At 40.7% G+C, this 19,029-nt stretch overlaps 1 protein-coding gene across 3 annotated transcripts in view; it reads right to left on the reverse strand.

Moving 5' to 3' along the window:
* Window positions 1-19,029, reverse strand: part of KCNQ1 (potassium voltage-gated channel subfamily Q member 1) — a 598,641-nt gene that overhangs the window by 164,191 nt on the left and 415,421 nt on the right. For all 3 annotated transcript variants that reach the window (XM_074997802.1, XM_074997801.1, XM_074997800.1), the window contains 3 exons: window positions 10,765-10,840; window positions 1,504-1,598; window positions 809-855 (listed from right to left, as the gene is read on the reverse strand). In XM_074997802.1, coding sequence (XP_074853903.1) covers window positions 809-855; window positions 1,504-1,598; window positions 10,765-10,840 — 218 coding nt within the window. The remainder of the gene's footprint in view (window positions 1-808; window positions 856-1,503; window positions 1,599-10,764; window positions 10,841-19,029) is intronic.

The following is a 19,029-nucleotide window of genomic DNA, read 5'->3' on the forward strand; positions in this document are numbered from 1 at the left end:
ATTTTTGATATTTGACAAGGAGTGAAAAGTATTTTTCAGCAGTATTTTCACAAAAATATTTTCTAATTAGCTTTACTGCTGGTACAGTATCTCTCTTTTGAGATGTAACTGAAGCCTGTTATTTAGTGCAGTCTAATGATTAAAGCAGAGGACTTGGATTTAGGGCTCCTGAGTTACGGTGTTGCCCTGGGGAAGCCCACTAAACCTTTCTATGCTTTAGCTCCCATATGTGTAAAATAAAAAAGATACATATAGGCTATGTCTACACTAGCCCCAAACTTCGAAATGGCCATGCAAATGGCCATTTTGAAGTTTACTAATGAAGCACTGAAATACATATTCAGCGCCTCATTAGCATGTGGGTGGCCGCAGCACTTCGAAATTGACGCGGCTCGCCGCTGTGCGGCTCGTTCAGACGGGGCTCCTTTTCGAAAGGACCCCGGCTACTTTGAAAGTCCCCTTATTCCTATGAGCATATGGGAATAAGTGGACTTTGAAGTAGCTGGGGTCCTTTCGAAAAGGAGCCCTGTCTGAACGAGCCGCGTGGTGGCGAGCCGCGTCCATTTCGAAGTGCCACGGCCGCCCGCATGCTAATGAGGCGCTGAATATGTATTTCAGCGCTTCATCAGTAAACTTTGCATGGCCATTTCGAAGTTTGGGGCTAGTGTAGACATGGCCATACACTTCCATAATAGTTGAGCACCTCACACGTTCTTGTGGTTCTTAGTCATATGCAGTAGACATTTTACTTCAAGCATGCAACTGATAGTCTACATATAATTACAGGAATTAAAATTTATGATCTTACCTGAGACAGAAATAAAAAGAGATGGCTTCCCTATACATTGGTCCAACCTGTAAACAGAAATAAATTACACTGTTTGTAACAGACCATAACTCCTTTTCAGATTTAAACCACAGAATATTCTCCTTCTTTTGTTGAAAAAAACCTCTTCTCTAAATAAAAGGTTGCCATGTTCAAGTAATTTTGCTTTACAGTTCAAACGGACAACTTCCTTGGATCCAAAGTTGACCTTGGAAGTTAAGAAAATATCAGCCCTATATGGGGATTTTGGTGATTTAGCCATTTTATAGATTCTAGCAATGGCCACCACTTTTCATGGTGATCAGTAGTGTCTCCTAGTTTCCTGATGCTTCCTTTATTTTATACATCTTAAGTATCTTCAGATTAGAAGACCCTAGGGGCAGGCATTGTTTTATTCTGTTCGTACAGTGCTTAGCACAGTGGGAGTACTGGTCTATGATTAAGGGCTACAGGCACTAATGCAATACAAATACTAAGTGGGTTCAGATCAATGGTTCTTAATGGTTTAAGATTTTTTAAAAACTTCTCAAAATAGAAACCTTCACTATAAATTATATTAAACAGCACTTCTGTAACTTTGTGGTCCTAATTGTCATTTGCAAGCCTTAAAATATTCTCATCCCAAGAATATGCTTCACAGACATTTGCAATTTAGGATATTGAACTTTATACCATACCTTCTTTGTAACTCCTTAATTCGCACCATCAAGTTGAGATGACCCTGAGAATACTGTTCAATAACATCTCGTACATCATAAGGTTTCCTAGCTTGCTGCAAAAGAAAATAAAAGAATAAAGAGCCTGACAAACACCACAGCAAACACTAAGATATCCTAGTGGTTTGTCTCCATAAAATATTTTTCAGACAACTCACACTGACAAATTTTCTACCCTGTTACGTGCATGAGAGAATATTAGGACTTTTCACGTTCTTTAACTATTTCCAGGACCTTATGCATTTATTGTGCTTCACAAAGACCTGTCTCTGTTTCTTTCTTTTTCTCTCCTTCCTTCTCCATACTGTTGAGATCCGTGCTTCTGAACAGGTTATTGAGGAATTGAGAGGACAAGCGAGAATGTTTGCATTTCCTCTGATGTTTGTAGGTCTCTTAGGCTCTTCTGGAAGTAAGCTTTGTGCTCAGCGATCAGTTGCCATAAATGCTATCTCTTGCACACACAGATTGCACTCTTTTGAGCTGGTAAGCTAAAGGCCAGTACTTTCACACCAGTCCAAGCTCAAAGTACTGAGCCACGGGTGTCACAGAGGATTGCCCATTGACATGCGATAAGTAACCTTAACATCAGTCCAGTTTAACAGAGGTAGATGTGTTAGTCTGTACTCCAACAAAACAAAGCAGCAGAAATGTAGCTGTTGTGCTAGTGATCTTACGGAAGGTCATGCTTTTACATCTGCGCAGCAAACAACTTACGTCATGCTAAAGACCTGTCTGAAATCTGGGCCGTCACACCGAACCAATATTCAAGATGAATAATTACATAAGAACAAAAAAGCAGTCATGTAGCACTTTGAAGTGGGACAGACCCGCTTCTTCAGCTCACAGCCATACCAGAACAGACTCAATACATAAAGCACAGAGGTCCAAAAATTGTTATCAAGGTTGACAAATCAGAAAAATTATCAAGGTTGGCAAATCAGAAGAGCAGAGGGGCGGCATGAGGGGGATGTGGGGTGGGGAAGTTTAGAGTTAGATAAAACAAAGTATGCAAAACAGTCCTTATAATGGGCCAGGTAATTGCTGTCCCAGTTCAAACCACATGTTAATGTGTCAAATTTGAATATAAATGACAGTTCTGAGTATTCCCTCTGTAAACGGTTGTTAAAGTTCCTGTTCAGTAAAACATGGACTTTCAGGTCATTAACAGAATGGCCCACTCCATTAAAGTGCTACATGACTGCTCTTTTGTTTTGATAGAATACAGACTAACATGGCTATCTCTCTGTTAGTAATTACATAAAAGCTCATCTAGGCCCACAGCTGCTTGAACTAAGGGCACAAGGGGGTGCTACAGCACCCTACAGCACCCCCTGGCTTGAAGTGGTTTCCATTATACACAAGCTATGTCTACGCTTGCCCGAAGGGGGCATGGTAATCCAGGTGATGGAAGATTACTCATGAAAGCCGTGTCTACATGTGCACGCTACTTTGAAGTAGCAGCACTAACTTCGAAATAGCGCCTGTCACGGCTACACGTGTTGGGCGCTATTTCGATGTTAACATCGATGTTAGGCGGCGAGATGTCGAAGCCGCTAACCCCATGAGGGGATGGGAATAGCGCCCTACTTCGAAGTTGAACGTTGAAGTAGGGCACGTGTAGACGATCCGCGTCCCGCAACATCGAAATAGCGGGGTCCGCCATGGCAGCCATCAGCTGAGGGGTTGAGAGACGCTCTCTCTCCAGCCCCTGCGGGGCTCTATGGTCACCATGTGCAGCAGCCCTTAGCCCAGGGCTTCTGGCTGCTGCTGCTGCAGCTGGGGATCCATGCTGTATGCACAGGGTCTGCAACCAGTTGTTGGCTCTGTGGATCTTGTGTTGTTTAGTGCAACTGTGTCTGGGAGGGGCCCTTTAAGGGAGAGGCTTGCTGTTGAGTTTGCCCTGTGATCTTGTCTGCAGCTGTGCCTGGCACCCTTATTTCGATGTGTGCTACTTTGGCATGTAGACGTTCCCTCGCAGCGCCTATTTCGATGTGGTGCTGCGCAACATCGATGTTGAATGTCGACGTTGCCAGCCCTGGAGGACAGACATTATTCATCGAAATAGCCTATTTCGATGTTGTTACATCGAAATAAGCTACTTCGATATAGGCTTCACGTGTAGACGTAGCTGAAGTGCTGCAATGAATGTGCAGCACTTCATTAGGCAAATTCTCCCCCGCAGCAACTTCGAAGTGTCAGACTTCAAAGTGTCAGCATGCTGTGTAGCCGTGGGCATTTACTCCTCAAAATTGTGAGGAATAAAGGCACTTTGAAATAGTGGAGGCACTTCGAAGTGCCTGCGCCTACATGGTAGGCTGGCACTTCGAAGTTTGACACTTCAAAGTTGCCACGGAGGAGAATTTGCCTAATGAAGGGAGCAAGTGTAGACATAGACAAGTTTACAGTTTGTTTCAGTGCCTCTCTATAAAAATTGTCCCCACTATAAAAATTGTTCCAGTGCCCCTGTGTAGTCCAGAAAGCAGACAAACGCAGATTACAAGGTCTGTTGTGCAAATAATCTTGACACAAATTCAGCAACATACTCAGTATTCATAGGTTGCAAGACCGGATGGGACCAGTGTGATCATCTTGTCTTTTCTATGACATACAGCACAGGGCTACGCCTGAAACAATGCCTAGCAGAAATCTTTTAGAAAAATATCCAATTATAATGTAACAATTGTCAAGTGATGGAGAATCCACCACAGTTCTTGGTAAATTGTTCCAATGGTTAATTACCTTTACTATTAAAAACATATGCCTTATTTCTAATCTGAAAACACCTTGCTTCAAATTCCAGCTACTGGCTCATGTTGCATTCTCTCTTCTAGATTGATGAGCCCATTATAAAATATTTGTGCCCCATGTAGGTACTTATTGACTGTAATCAAGTCACCCATTAACTTTGTTAAGATAAACAGATTGTGCTTCTAGCACTACAAGGGAGGTTTTTTAATCCTTTAAGCATTTTTGTGGCTCTTCTCTGATCCCTCTCCAATTCATCAACATCCTTCTTGAATTGTAGCTGTCAGAATGGACACTCTATTCCAGCGTCCAACATTAGCCCTTTTGGTCCCAACATTGCACTGGGACCACATGTTCAGCTTATCATCACCACAATCTCTACATCTCTCTCAGAGGCACTACTTCCCAGAATAGAGGGCCCCAGTGTTTAAGTATGGCCTACTTTGTTTCTAGATGAACACAGTCACATTTAGCTATATTGAAACATATATAGTTGGCTTGCACACTGTTCACTGAGCAATCCAGCTCAGTGACTTGTTTTGCTCATCATTTACCACTCCTGCAATTTTTGTATCGTGTAAATTTCATTAGCGACAATTTTAGATTTTCTTCCAGGTCATTGATAAAAACATTAAATGGGGTAGGCCGAAGAACCTATCTCTGTATTATCTTTATAGAAATATATGTAATCATTTCTGATCACCCATTTATGATTATTTCATTAATCATACTACCTTCACTTAATTCTTTTTTTTAAATCAAGTGCTGCATCAGCTGTTCAATTATCTTGCCCAGGATCAATGTCAGACTGACATGCCTATAATTACTGAAGTAATTTCAACTATCTTTTTATAATACTGGTACAATATTGGTACAATATGGGTAGAACATCAGGTTTCTTCCAGTCTTCTGGAACCTCCCCAGTGCTCCAAGACTTAATGAAAATGAAATGGGTGTTATCTTAACATGTGGGGTGATAGGCAAGGAACACATTTATTTATCCTGCTCCTTTATGGCATTTCATCTGCCTTCTAACCACTAATTCTTCTCTCCTTAGATTTATTCTAATATTCCAAACCCCTGTTCACCTTTGGGCAGCTTCCATTTGATAGTACTAATATCAAAATCCTGCCAATTTAAATGTCTATCATTCTGCACCATTGCAGTACTTTCAGTATTAAGAGATGGGCCTTCATGATTCAGCAATATTATCCCAAATTGTCACAAAATCATTATCCTTTATAATACTAGTAATGTGGCCTGGAGTGAGCCATTTGAGTGAAATATTTATATTCCATATACACAGTAGGCAGTTCTTCTTTTCAAGCTTGTTTACCATGTATGCATTTTCTGCTAGGCTACATAACACAGCCCCCTACTGTTCTTATAAAGTGAGACACCAACAGACCTCTTGAGAATCAAACCCAAGGCATGTGCCTGAAATAGGGAAAATATTATATAGTTCTTTCTTTTAAAAGTTGCAGTTTAAATAGCACCCATTTGAAAAGTTTCTGGTAAGATTTATTAATAATGGTGAAGTTCAGCAACACTGAATTAGTTCTCAAAAGTTCCAGTCTGCTGAGACACAAAGAACAAATCCCTTGGTAAAAGAAACATGGTTGTACCAATCCGTAAAGAGTTACTACACTGAAGAATGCTGGAAGAATGCCTACAAATAAATAATGCATTAAAATACAATAAGCCCTCACAAATATGTTTCATACACCAATTCAGTGTTTCCCAAAGTTTTGAAAGCTGATCCTCTTTCAGAAAAATGAAATCAGTTGTGCTCTCTCTGCCCCCACCCCCACCCCCACTATGTACTTTGAAAGCCTCCAGTTAGTCCTTCACACACACACTTCTGATGAAATAGTGGTACACAGATCTTCCTCTCCTTTCTTATGTGCTTTGATCAGCAAAGAAATATTTTACAACATTGACTTTTAAAGTATCTTGGCTAGCATCTGAGTTAGTGCCCATTCAAATGAATATGGCAATATACATTTTAGAGTTCTTGCTTCAGGCTCTTTGCAAACTCAGGCTGATACCTCATCTTTGAGTATGTTCACTGCACATTCTCAAAGCTGTCCTTGCATCCTAACATCAAAGACTTCATTTTTAAACCATAGAAAAAGCTTGAAACAATTTCCAGGCCACCAGCTGGTACTTTGGACCTTCTTAGAGGAGGCACTAAGCCCATTTGGGGATGTGCTACCCTAATTAGTACCTGCCTGTGTTGAAGAAAATTGACTCAGTTTGTTCTCAGCTGTCAAATAAGAATACCTTATTTTAGTACAATGCCAGATTCAATGTGTACACCCTTCTTGAGGACCATCACAACAACCTTCTTAAAAGAGGAATAAACTTAAACAACTGAACTTTTTAAGGGCTGATACTGGAAACTGAGTGGCCTTTACTGGGGAGTAAATTGATTTCTAGACTTCGCAGGTGTCTTTCAGGCATAAGTTTTGCTCCAGAGCAGTTTTTACCAGGTTTTCTATGCTGCAATGCACCCCACGGTAGAGGAACAGCAAAAGGCCTATGCACTAATTTAGTTCCAACAGTCACTGGACCAAAAAGCAAGCAGCAAATCTCTCTTTGTGGTTAATAAACTTGTTTTAATGTTTTATTTAATCCATTGTATTCAAGTTAAAGTGTCTGGATAACTGCATTTGGGGTAACAAGCTGTATGCGTATTATGCTCTTAACAGAGTAACAGTATCAATTTATTCATTCTGCCCAGAGAGGGGAAGGGAAATGTACAGGTGACAAAATTGGAGGAAAATCTGGGACTGCAATTGTAATGGGGTCTGCCTGTAGTAACTTTTAAGGTTGGTAGGAGCCAAGTTGCAGCAAGCAGGCTGAAGCACATATGCACAGACATTTCTGGGAGTAATTTACATGCAAGAGGCCCTTTGTGAGGAACAAGGCATGATAAAGGGCATTCCAGATTAGAGGGCACAGGTAACAGGGCTACTCTGTCCAGCTTGTACTCTGGCATGCCACAGTCAGCAAGGATTTTTGCATCAAATTCAAGAAGAAAGTTTTCCGAAGCCACAAGAGTGAATAACAAATATTAAAAATGGGCACAGCTGCATATTGTTGTTCCTTATTAGCTGCATGTACAGACAGAGTAGTTCTCTAGGAGTCAAACTAGAAAAGACAGAGGGAAGCTCAACCAACAGTCCAGCACTAATGTTCGCACCAGCCTTTAAAGTTCAAGTTGCTCTGAACTATTTTGTTTTTCAGAGCCTTGTGAAGTGATTATAGAAGACTACATACACAGTTACTGATTGATAGCAAGGTAACCGAATCGCATATAAAATACAGTCCAGTAGGTGGTAAAACTTTGAATTATAAAACTATAAATACATCAAGAGCTTATGGTGACATCATTATAAACGACAACAGAGACACTAGTTCCTCATGTCATCACCACAACCCCAAGCTGTATTTTTAGCTTTGTACATCTTGTACAGCAGATTTTTAATTTCAAATACTACAGTGCATGAATGAAGGTTATTTTTGCAGAAAACTGATTTCCTTTCAAGAAAAAATTTACTTGGAATAAAAAAAATAGATTTAGGACTCAGGATTCATATCTCATTCTTCTGTCCTCTTTGTGTGCATCAGATGTGTGCCAGTGCACATCTATTTGAGTCTAGGAGTTCAAAAGCTTTCACAATCATAATAGTATGCAAAATGTTGTTATACTTGTGAATTAATTAAACAGGACATTCAAGAATTGTACTTTGCTGTGAGAATGAATTACAGGGTGGATAAACTAGACTGTACTGGAAGTGACTGATTTATTCCTGATGTGTGCAGTTCACTCTTGTGCTGAGAAATTTTTTACTGGATAGTACAGAACCTGTTCTCCAGAGTAATGTGTTCACCCCTGTGGATCTAGTACACCTCCTAAGTGATGCACAGGACTTGTGTGGGTCCTCACGTAAGGGATGAAAAACATTCTACATAATTTTAAATATCCTATTTATTAGTGAATAATGTCCTTGTTATAGAATAGTTAAAAAATAACCATGGAAAGACTATTACAATATCCCCCTGATTTAATAAGCTAAGGGGGACGGGAGGGGTGTCTTCTATTCCCTAAAGTCCATTAAATGTGAGGGTTTACTGCACACCCCCCCATCAGGCTCCCCCAGCCCCAATCTCCCACAAAAAATCCCGAAAACCCGGCCCCTCACCAGAGCCACCGCTACTGGAGGAGCTTCTGGACCTCATCGTGTGCAAGTGAAGGGGCCACTGCCAGAGCTGCCATGCATTCCTCCCACCAGCGGTGGGGTGCATACACAGGTGCCAGTCTGCCCATGTATTCGCCCCATCCCTGGTTGGAGGAGCGTGTGGTGGCTCCAGCGGAGGAGGTGGCAGAGGTAAGTCAACTTTTTTTTTTTGGGGGGGGGCGTATTTTACAGACCCCTGTGGACTTCAGAACAATGGAGGGGAGGGTCCATAAGTCCCAAAGTCTGTTAAATCAGGGCCTGTAAAAATCGAGGTTTTACTGTACTCTCTAAGGAAGTGCCTAGAGATACCACCATATTTAGAGGGCTGTGTTATAAAATGGCCTCAAAATGGAGCAAGCATTTCTGCTTTACTCAAAAACCAAGTGGTCTTTTGGAATTGTATTTCACGCTGTTACTTTTCAAGCCATTAGACATGTCTGTTTAGTCTCCATTTTGGTTTCTCATGATAACTTTTTAATAAGAAGTCTTTGAAATTGGGCTTTCATTGCCACTTATCCTTGGCAGTCCAATCTCCATTGCTGACTATTACATCTTTCCAAAACAACATGGAGCTTCACAAAATTTGATGAACAGGTGTGTCCTCAGTCCATCTGGTCTAAGCTAAGCACTGGGCACTGTTCTGGATAAATTTTAGACATTTTCTTTATTTTTCCAATATCACACTTATATATCCCCCTTAAAAAGAAATGTTTAGGCACTAATCTTGCAAATACTTAACTTTAAGCACAAGTAGTTCCACTGTCCTCAGCTTAATTTTTTTGATTTTCTAACACTGATTTTCAACAACAAAAACATATGTTTTCCAGGGAAAGCAGACACTTTATATATTTAACATTAAACATTTTATTTCTTTAGGGCTCCATTTTGTTCGCCCACAACAGCACAAAATAGATTTACAATACACAGTACATTCAAAAGAAGAATGCCTCATTTCTCCCAATTTGGCGAGAGGTTTTCAAAAGCATGTGATAGGAGCATTACACCCATTGAAATTCAATGATATTTGTTGTCTGTAAGTCACGTAGACTATATCTATACTTGCCCCCAATCAGGCTGATGGGAGATTACTAATGAAGTGCTGCAATGAATATGCAGCACTTCATTAGGCAAATTCTCCCCCATGGCAACTTTGAAGCGTTGTGCCGCTGGCTGCCGTGCCCGCTCAAAATTTTGAGGACTAAAGGCACTTCAAAGTACATGCATGCTGGCACTTCGAAGTTGCACAGTTCCAAGTTGCCACGAGGGACAATTTGCCTAATGAAGTGCTTCATATTCATTTCAGCACTTCATTAGTAATCTCCCATCACCCTGATTACAATGCCCCCTTCAAAGAAGGAGGCAAGTGTAGACATAGCCAAAGAGTTTTTTGAAACATATCCCTTAAATACCTTAGAATTTTTCTGCAAACTGACTCTTAACTTTGTAATCAAAGATTATTGGCAAGGTTCAGATAACAAAATAAAACTTCACTAGAAGATTCTGAAGCCTGTTAGCATATAGATCTATTTCATTTAGATGTAGACTTACAACTTTCATTCATTTTGAAAAGCTAAGACCATCATTTGAGAATAACTACGAACACTGGGAAGGAAAGATGACATCATTATGGGATTTGGATAGACGGCCTGGGGTTCCTTTGCAGCTCCCTCCCAATGCTAGAATGACCCCACCCTGTGTCAGCTGGAGCAATAGCTCTTCCCTCAAGACCAGCCCACATATAACGGCATGCAGGGAGGTGGGGTTGGCCCTATTGTTGTGCTAACAGTATGCTAACAAATTTCTATCTCTACCCCTTATCAGGGCTTAATTAACATTGAATATGAGATAGGAAACAAGGTTAAGGTAGTATTCTAATCTCTGCGTCTACTGAGTCAGCATGACAGTAACACGCTGTTGAGAATTAATGAAGACATATGAGAATGTTTGCATAGCAAGAAGGAGACAGAGATAACAGCAGGTGAAAGGTCAAGTCCATTAGCAGAAAACAACATTTTAATTCAGGCTGCATTTCAGCAGCTTAGTCTATTCCCAGTATGTCCGCAGTTGACTAACCTGCTGCTAAACAACCAGCCTATTCAAGGACGGAGAGAATGGTGGGGGTGATTCACAATTACTGGTATGAATTGTGCTAGTCTCTTTCTTGAATTTATAAAAGAAACAATAAGCCAGGGCATAAAAGATTAAGAAAAATAGTTCTCTCTTCAAAACGTACCTGAAATTTTTTCTTTGCCACAAAGTACTGCATCCGGCGTATCACTTTAATGGCAGCACGGTGGTGTTCTCGCAGCCTGTAGGAAAAATGAGATGAGTGAGTTGGACGAAAAAGAGCATCTCTAGCTGTATAACAAGGATAATAACCTTCATTAAGTGCTTTAGTAACAAGTGACTGTTTATGCAAGAGGCAACAATTCCTTCTGTGGACAGAACAAACTATTATTGGGACCACACACTCAAAAAGAAAGCTTTTAAAATCTGGAATTTTATCTCTGTGGTTTACGCTTAATGTATTTCACAACGTGACCATACGACTCTAGCCTTGTGTCTGGTGAGCTCTGTCCCATCTCTCTCTCTCTCTCTCTCTCTCTCTGAAAAGGTCCAGATATGAGCATTTAGAACCTTAGCTCTCAACTTTCTTTTTTCATAAACAAGCACTCAAGTACTGCAGTATATAGTATAGCTTTTTCTTTCCATATCTTTTGCAATAATCATTTGTTTTAGGAAAACCATCACTGTAAAACCATCACTGCAAAATATCTTTGAGCGGTCAACTGCATGAATGGTACTATGACAGTATGTGAAACATTAACAGTAAATAACACAGGGAAGATGAAACAAAACAAATCTCCTGCAAGCTACTAGTAGACTGTAGACATATTGGCTGTGCCTACACTATCAAGTTCTTTTGAAAGATACTTTGAAAGAAGGGGGCACTTTTGAAAGATCCCTTGGAGCGCCTATACACAAAAAGTATTCTTTCGAAAGTAAATCGAAAGAATGTGTTGCTCTTTTCAAAATCATTCTTCCTGTCCCATTTTAGGGAAAGCTTCTTTTGAAAGAAAAAGTGTATAGACACACCACAGGCCCTTTTTTCCAAAAGAGCAGTCCTCATGGGGCCTGATTTTTTGATCCCTGGCCCGTTCCTTCGAAAGAGCAGGGGCGGTGTGGCTCTTTCAAGAGTAGATTACTCTTTCAATGTGCTTTTGTAGGTGTGGATGCACTCTTTCAAAAGAAGGTCTTTCAGAAGAGATCTTCCAGAAGGGCTTCTTTTGAAAGATCTCTGTAGCGTAGACATAGCCATTGAGTACTTTATCATTAAGCACTGGCTTGTCACAAGGCATAATATTAAACAGTATACTTTTATTTAAAATAGTTTATTCAAGAGTTAATAAAATATTAGAGGTTTTTCTGCACATTTTTAATTACATTTTAAAATATTTTAAAATATAACAACTATTTTTCTTAATATTATAACAGATAAGCTCTGTTTATGATTTATTCAAATTATACTTGTCATTCTGAAAAGGACAACAAACACAGGGCTCCTCCCTCGGCAAACTCCCTTCCCTATTAGCTGCTGCCCCTATTCGCTGCTCACAGTGTTCGCTGAGAGCTCCCTCCTTATAGAGAGGGCTGCTAGCTGGTTAGGCCTGGCTCAAAGCCTTGCCTCCAGTCTAATCAGCCCTTGAAGGCTCACCTGGCAGGGAACTCCCCCAGTTCACACCTTGCAAACTGCTCCTCTCTGCACAACACAAGCTCAAGCACGCAGGCAGCTGATCAAACTGCCCTTCTTTGCAAAGTAACATAGCTGCACAGACATGGCAGCAAGACTTGGACCCTGTATGCTCGCCAGGAAAAGAGGCTGAATGTCTTCCACTTGCGCTGCCTCAGGCGCATCCTTGGAATATCATGGAAGGACAGAGTGACCAACACCGCCCATCCTCGAGCAAGCTGGAATCCCAACCATGCACACCCTCCTCAGGCAGCGACGGCTCCGCTGGCTTGGCCACGTCCACAGGATGAATGATGGAAGGATTCCAAAAGACATCCTGAATGGTGAGCTAGCCTCTGGCAAAAGACCTCCCGGACGCCCCCAGTTGCGCTACAAAGATGTCTGCAAGAGAGACCTCAGAAAGGTAGACATCGAGCTGGACAACTGGGAAGAACTAGCAGACGACCGCAGCAGATGGAGGCTGGGGTTACACAAGGGCCTTCAGAAGGGCGACATGAGGATCAGACAGCTAGCAGAGGAGAAGCGAGCGCACAGAAAGCACACTAAGGACTTGCCAGACGCCCACCACATCTGCAAGAGATGCAGCAAGGACTGTCACTCTTGTGTGGGTCTTCATAGTCACAGTAGACGCTGTAAATGAAGTCCTCAATTGAAACTATAAAGGGCGTGATCCATAGTCTATGCAGATTGAAGGATGCCTACTACTACTTGTCATTCTTCAGCTGGAACAAATGGAAAGCACTTAGGCTGGGGCTACCTTACACTCCCCTTTCAGAAGAGGAATACAAATGCAGCTAATCGGACATGCAAATGAGGCACTGATTTACACACCACATACCTCACTTGCATAATGGTGGCCACTCACTGTTCCAAAAGTGCTGTTTTCAGGAAAAAAAAAGTGTAGATGGGGTTCATTTGAAAGGAAACCCACTTCCAAAATGAATCTTCTTCCTCATATTTTTCAGGAAGAAGAGTTCTTTCAAAAATGGGGTTTGTTTTTGAAGGAACCCCATCTACAATGCATGTTTTTTTTCTGAAAACAGCATTTCCGGAACAGCGAGTGGATACCATTATGCAAATGAGGAGCACATATGTAAATCAGTGCCTCATTTACATTTCTGATCAGCCACATTTTTATTCCCCTTCCAAAAGCTGCAGACTTAGTGTTATAGACTCGCACTTTATGAATTTAATATACAAATACAGCATTTAAAACTGGTGCTACTGTGACTTTTATTCCAGTAGAATTCAATGTTTCTAATGACTATTAAAGGGCATAAGCAGTAGAGCAGCACTGAGCTTACTTTTATTTTCCAAATGTCTTTTCTTTGTAACATATTATCAGCACACTCATCCCTCGCTATATGAGGACAATTGGTTCCCAACTTTCTGCTTGTAGGCAGAAACTCGTAAGAGGGACACTACATTCGTATTAAACTACATGTAAAAGTCTCTGATTAGTTCCTAGGGCTCCTAATTCGGGGAAGGAGTGGCAGCAGGTGATGTTGCTTTTGAAAGGCGAGTGAGACTTCGTTTGGGGAGGGTTAAAGGCTGGGGGAAGTTTGGGGCTGTGAGCGGGAGGGAGGGTTAAAATCTGGTTGTGGGTTGGGTGGGTGGGTTCAGGCTGTCGTGGTTTGGGGCTGGCGGGGTGATCAGGCTGCAGGGCTGCGGGGGTCAGGTGGCAGGGCGGGTCTGGCTGCTGCGGTTTGAGGCCATGGGGGTTACAGGTGGAGCGGGAAGAGTCAGGCTGCAGGGGCTACAGGCGTCAGAGGCATCAGGCTGCAGGGCCACAGCGTGTCAGGCCATGGGGGGGTGGGAGTCTAGCCGTGGGAGGGTCTGGCCACAGGGGGTCTGGCCATGGGGGTGGGGTCAGGCAGCGGGGGAGCAGTCTGGCCCCAGGGCCCACAGGGGTGTCAGGCTGCAGGGCCACAGGGCTACAAGTGGCCGCGGAGTCAGGCTGTGTGTGTGGGGGTCAAGCGGCAGTTAAAAAAAATCAATAAAAATAATGAAAGTTATCAGACCCATGCCAGGCACTGATTTTTTTTTTTAATATTTTAAAAGGCACATAAAAACATAGGCCATTTAAAAACCAAAATAAATGAAAACATCACCATGTTTCAACAGAGCTGACAACTGCATACAACATCCTTACGCAGAGACTATGATAGTGGAAAGCAAGCGCCTAACAATGACAGGCACACTTCTTATTCTTTAAAGAATTTATACTTATCAGTGAAAACCATGTGTGCATTTTGCTGTGACAGATCAGAATCAGTTTACCCACTAAATGCCTTGACAAATAGTTGATAAACAATATATCACACCACATTCAGCCATGTCAATTAGTATGTAATCCTTTAACAATAACAGAAGCACAGCTGCATTCAATAATATATATTCTGACACTCACAAACACTGTACAAGGACCACATGAGATTTCCGTGGGGCTTTAATTCATGGTATGGAGCACTGGAATAACTACTATAACAGTGGAATGGTTAATACCATGGGAATTAGGCTTCTGCATTGACTGGGGTATATATTCTTAGAGAGGCAGGTTTAATAATCCCTTGAAATCTGACAGCAATACTTGTTGAGTAGGGCCAACGGATTAATGCAAACCAAAGCATTTTTATGCTGACATTTAGAGAAAAAGGTTTTTTATGTGACTTCTGAAAACCTCAAACAAAACAAGCATCAATATCACGTATGTGATGAAATTCATACTCTAGAACTGCTGCAGTTGGATTTTCTTCATTCTTTCTTTTCCTCTTTTGCAATTAGTTTACTGAGCGATAAAGGAAATCTCCACTTGGAGGAATGCTAAACTCTTCATCAGCCAATCAGAATTCTGAATCTGAAATTAAAGCTTTACCTCTGCAGTAAAATATCAATGCTGCAGGTTTTTTTAGATAATATGCTGATTGGCTAGCGAGAACTGTATAAGGTTCAGCATACAATATCGTGAGCCATTTGCTCCAAGATAGAAAAAAAGTGTCTTTTACTAACTTAAATTTTTGCAACATAGTTCACTAGAATTGCAAAACATTTACAGAGGTATGCACATATCCTTCAATCCTAAATTTACACAGACCAACAGGGAAGTTAATGGGATTCTGCACAGATGCAAGAGTCCCCCCGAGCAATTCAGATTGCATACTTGGGGATGGAAGCCCCAGTACAAGCCTGTGGAACTCCCCAGGACATTGCTTTGTAGGATCAAAATATAAAAAAAATTCCATTAAGAGGTCTTTTCGAATGCAGTCTCTAAATGGGTTCATTAAATGCAGGAAGAAAGCAAGCTAAATGGTTTTCTGATTTTTGTACTCCAAGAAAAATGCAACAATCGTTCTGGAAAAAAGGAAAATTTAAAATGGTTGTTAGTCCGTAGCAGAGTACAAAATACTGGCATGAAAAATGAACAATCAGGCCATGGCTTCACAGTGGTTGTTATTTCAGGATACAAATTTGGAGCACAGTATTCCATTTCTGCTAGCCCTCTTCGTGAGGGGGTAGCAGAAACTTTGAAATAGCCACTTATTTCTAATATTGTTGCCATTTGTATGGCATTGAGTTTGAAATAAGTTAACTCAAAATAACTTATGCAATTTGTATCCTCAGAGAATTATTCAAAGCTATCGATTTGGTCACTGTATATGCAGTGTTCTACTAATTTAGTGATATACACTGTAATCAAATTCAGAAAATTTAATACACTATGAATTTAAACAACTACAATTCATTAGGTACCTGCTGTAATATGTTCTTAGAAATGAGGATTAAGTATGTATGAAACTGGTAAAATGCATGCAATTTTCAATATTTCCTCAAAAGATTTCTTCCCCTTCTTTTGCTTTTTGAAATACTTTGCCATACTCCACTCATTTAAAAACAAAAAAAAGGCCAGGAAATTCCTAATTTTAAGTTGTCACTTCATTCCAAGCTCAAGTCAATATGGTTTCCTTGTTTGTTTATTTTTCCTAACGACATGATCTCAAGGATGAATTGGCAGCCTAAACTTTGGATTTCCTGACTTTTCTTGATTTATGTCACTGTCTTCATGACGTACACATTTGGAATACATTCTCTGATTTTGCATTTTGTTTCTGTTTATTTTTCAGAAGTTGCATAATCCACTAAGAAGCAACATTTATTATATTTAACTCCCCCTCCAATTTCAAATAAATTCATTAGTAATTGCATTAAATACTAACTCCTACGCTTTTTTCAGGAAAATGACCCATATATAGATTTAGTACTAATGTAAATTATATAAGAAGGAGGCAAATGAAAGCTGGTAATAATTTCCTGTAGATACTGTTTGTAGTTTTGGTCACTTGCACAATATATTATCATCTGGACCATAATGTTTGCCAGTGTCCTTCCAAGGTACACAGATACTTAAAGCTCAACATTGTACACTCTGAATAAAGGCTACAAAATCTCTGAAGCTGAGAAGAAGGAGTCAGATTTATATTTTGCAAAGAATGTTCATTTTTCTGTAGGTCAGTTTTCAAGCATACTTAAATTCTCTGCAGTATTCTTGGATTTTTGACCTTAGACAGAAAAAAGGCACTAAGAATGAAGTCTGGAGTTTGTTGGCTTGAAGTTTTGGACTCTAATCTTTATTTAGACTTGAACTTTATCTTTAATGCATCAGATTTTAATAATACACTTCACAAATGAACTGGAATACATTTTTCACACAGGCATAGAAGATTGTTCCTTGTAACAAAATCTGGTGGAAGAGACTCAGAATACCTACATTAAGCTATTCCATTAGTACATTTATGTCTAATGAAATCTTTCATCATTTCTTCTCTAGAGGCCTTCAGTATAGAATTTGCTATGGGCCAGGGTTATTCTTGTCTTTTCACACATTCTGTCATTCCTTGAACTTTATGCTTGAGGGAGCTGCTCATTATGGGGCAACATGTGATGGGTTGAAATGGATTAAGTTGCATCTTTATACTTTATATAACAGGAAATGCTTGACTATACTACTAAAGACTGAAATCAGAGTAACTGGCTATTGAAAACAGTGTGTGCTACCCAGCTTTCTTTTTTATTATTCATTGTTGGAACTTGGCAACCATTATTTATTACAGATATTTAAGAAAGCAGATTTTTGAAAGAATCTTTATTATTTTTGAGAGCACTCAGCAAAAGAACCTCCCACTTAAATGATTCATTAAAACATCCTCAGGACATACTATTGAAAGCTGCCCCAAAGTGTTGGATAAGTACAATGCCCCTGTTGGGAAAATATGGATCCAAAGTTTAGATTAGTGAAAACAGGTTTTGACCAAGCTTTAACATTAAGTTAAATGTTTCTGTAGTTTTTTCAAACTTACGGACACTGTTTATTTTTAAAGGCAAAACTTTCCCTCTAGTGTTTGCAATGCAAACATTCCAGATTGCTGTAATATGTGATTAGAAACTCACTCACAAATGAAATTGATTAGTTTATTTTTTCAATGGCCACACTGGGTTAAATGCAAAAAATAAACAATGCATAAGTGGTGACAAGATTTTTAAAATTATTTCAGTTTTAATAATCAACTGTGTTATTAGTAATTAGATCCAGGCAAGTAATTTTGTCATGAATCAAGTATTTCACTGAACCTTTCTCTGTTTGCAAATTGTCCATGAATACCTTATGAGTTTCTCAAACATATTCATTATTTCATCTACTGAATCATTCAGTATCACCATTAAACAATTTCTGTGCTAAAATTCTTGGTGTGTAGTTTGCACATGAGTAGTTTGTTGCATATATCCAGTGTTAGAAATATGACCAGTTTTAATTAGATGTATAGATTGCACAATATTGTTTCTGTTCCCTGATCAGGGGAAGGGAATGGTTCGGCTTCCCATATGAATACTACAAATTACAAACAAAAATTCAAGCTCACCAAGAATATTTTGTCATCGTCACTTCAAACTCAATCTTTTGGTTAACCTTTCTGCCAATAAATTCTTTGGCCATGATATTCACTGAATGTGAACACAGCCAAAGGATATTGATTAAAAATTTGAATTAATATTATTGGGATTTTCCCCAGTATTCTCCTAGTTTGATTAGTAACAGACAGAAACCTGGTTTTGAAAATATAGGCTGGACCTCCCTGGTCCAGCACCTGTGGGACCTGAACTGTTCTGAACAAGTGAATTTGGTGGACCATGGGAGGTCCCCTGCCTCCAACCACTCAGCCTGCTGCCCCTCCCTCCTGCCGACTCCACTTCTACCCTGGCAGGCCCCCTTACCTCTGTTCCTCGCTACCCCCAGCCCTAGCAGGACCCCCAGGGTGTCAGATAGGCTGGCTCCAGCCCCAGCCCCAGCCCCAGCCCCAGCCCCAAGGATGCCAGCTCCTGCCTCAGCCCATGCTATTTCAGCAGATGGCAGCCCCACCAGGCTCCTAGTGCAGCGGGGCTGCAGGCCTGCCTAACACCAATCTCCCAGCTGCTGGCTCCAGGGGCGTCATTTGATAGATGCAAGGGAGGGGAGCAGCAGCCCCTCCTAACAACTCTGCCACTGCAGGACATTGACTCCAACCTCCCCTCTACCCAGGAATGCAAGGAAAGTAGGACACTTTATTTATGCATCTCTGGTTCCCGTTTCTCTGTGGATCCCCAACCTGCCTGCCTCCAGCCACACTGATGGAAAAGCTAGTTGACTCTTTTCACTCCTCCCCCTCTCCCCAGGCTGGCTATTATTTGCTCTATTACCTATGAATGCTTCACTGT

Source organism: Carettochelys insculpta, chromosome 6 (assembly GCF_033958435.1).
Source record: "Carettochelys insculpta isolate YL-2023 chromosome 6, ASM3395843v1, whole genome shotgun sequence".
Classification (NCBI taxonomy): domain Eukaryota; kingdom Metazoa; phylum Chordata; order Testudines; family Carettochelyidae; genus Carettochelys; species Carettochelys insculpta.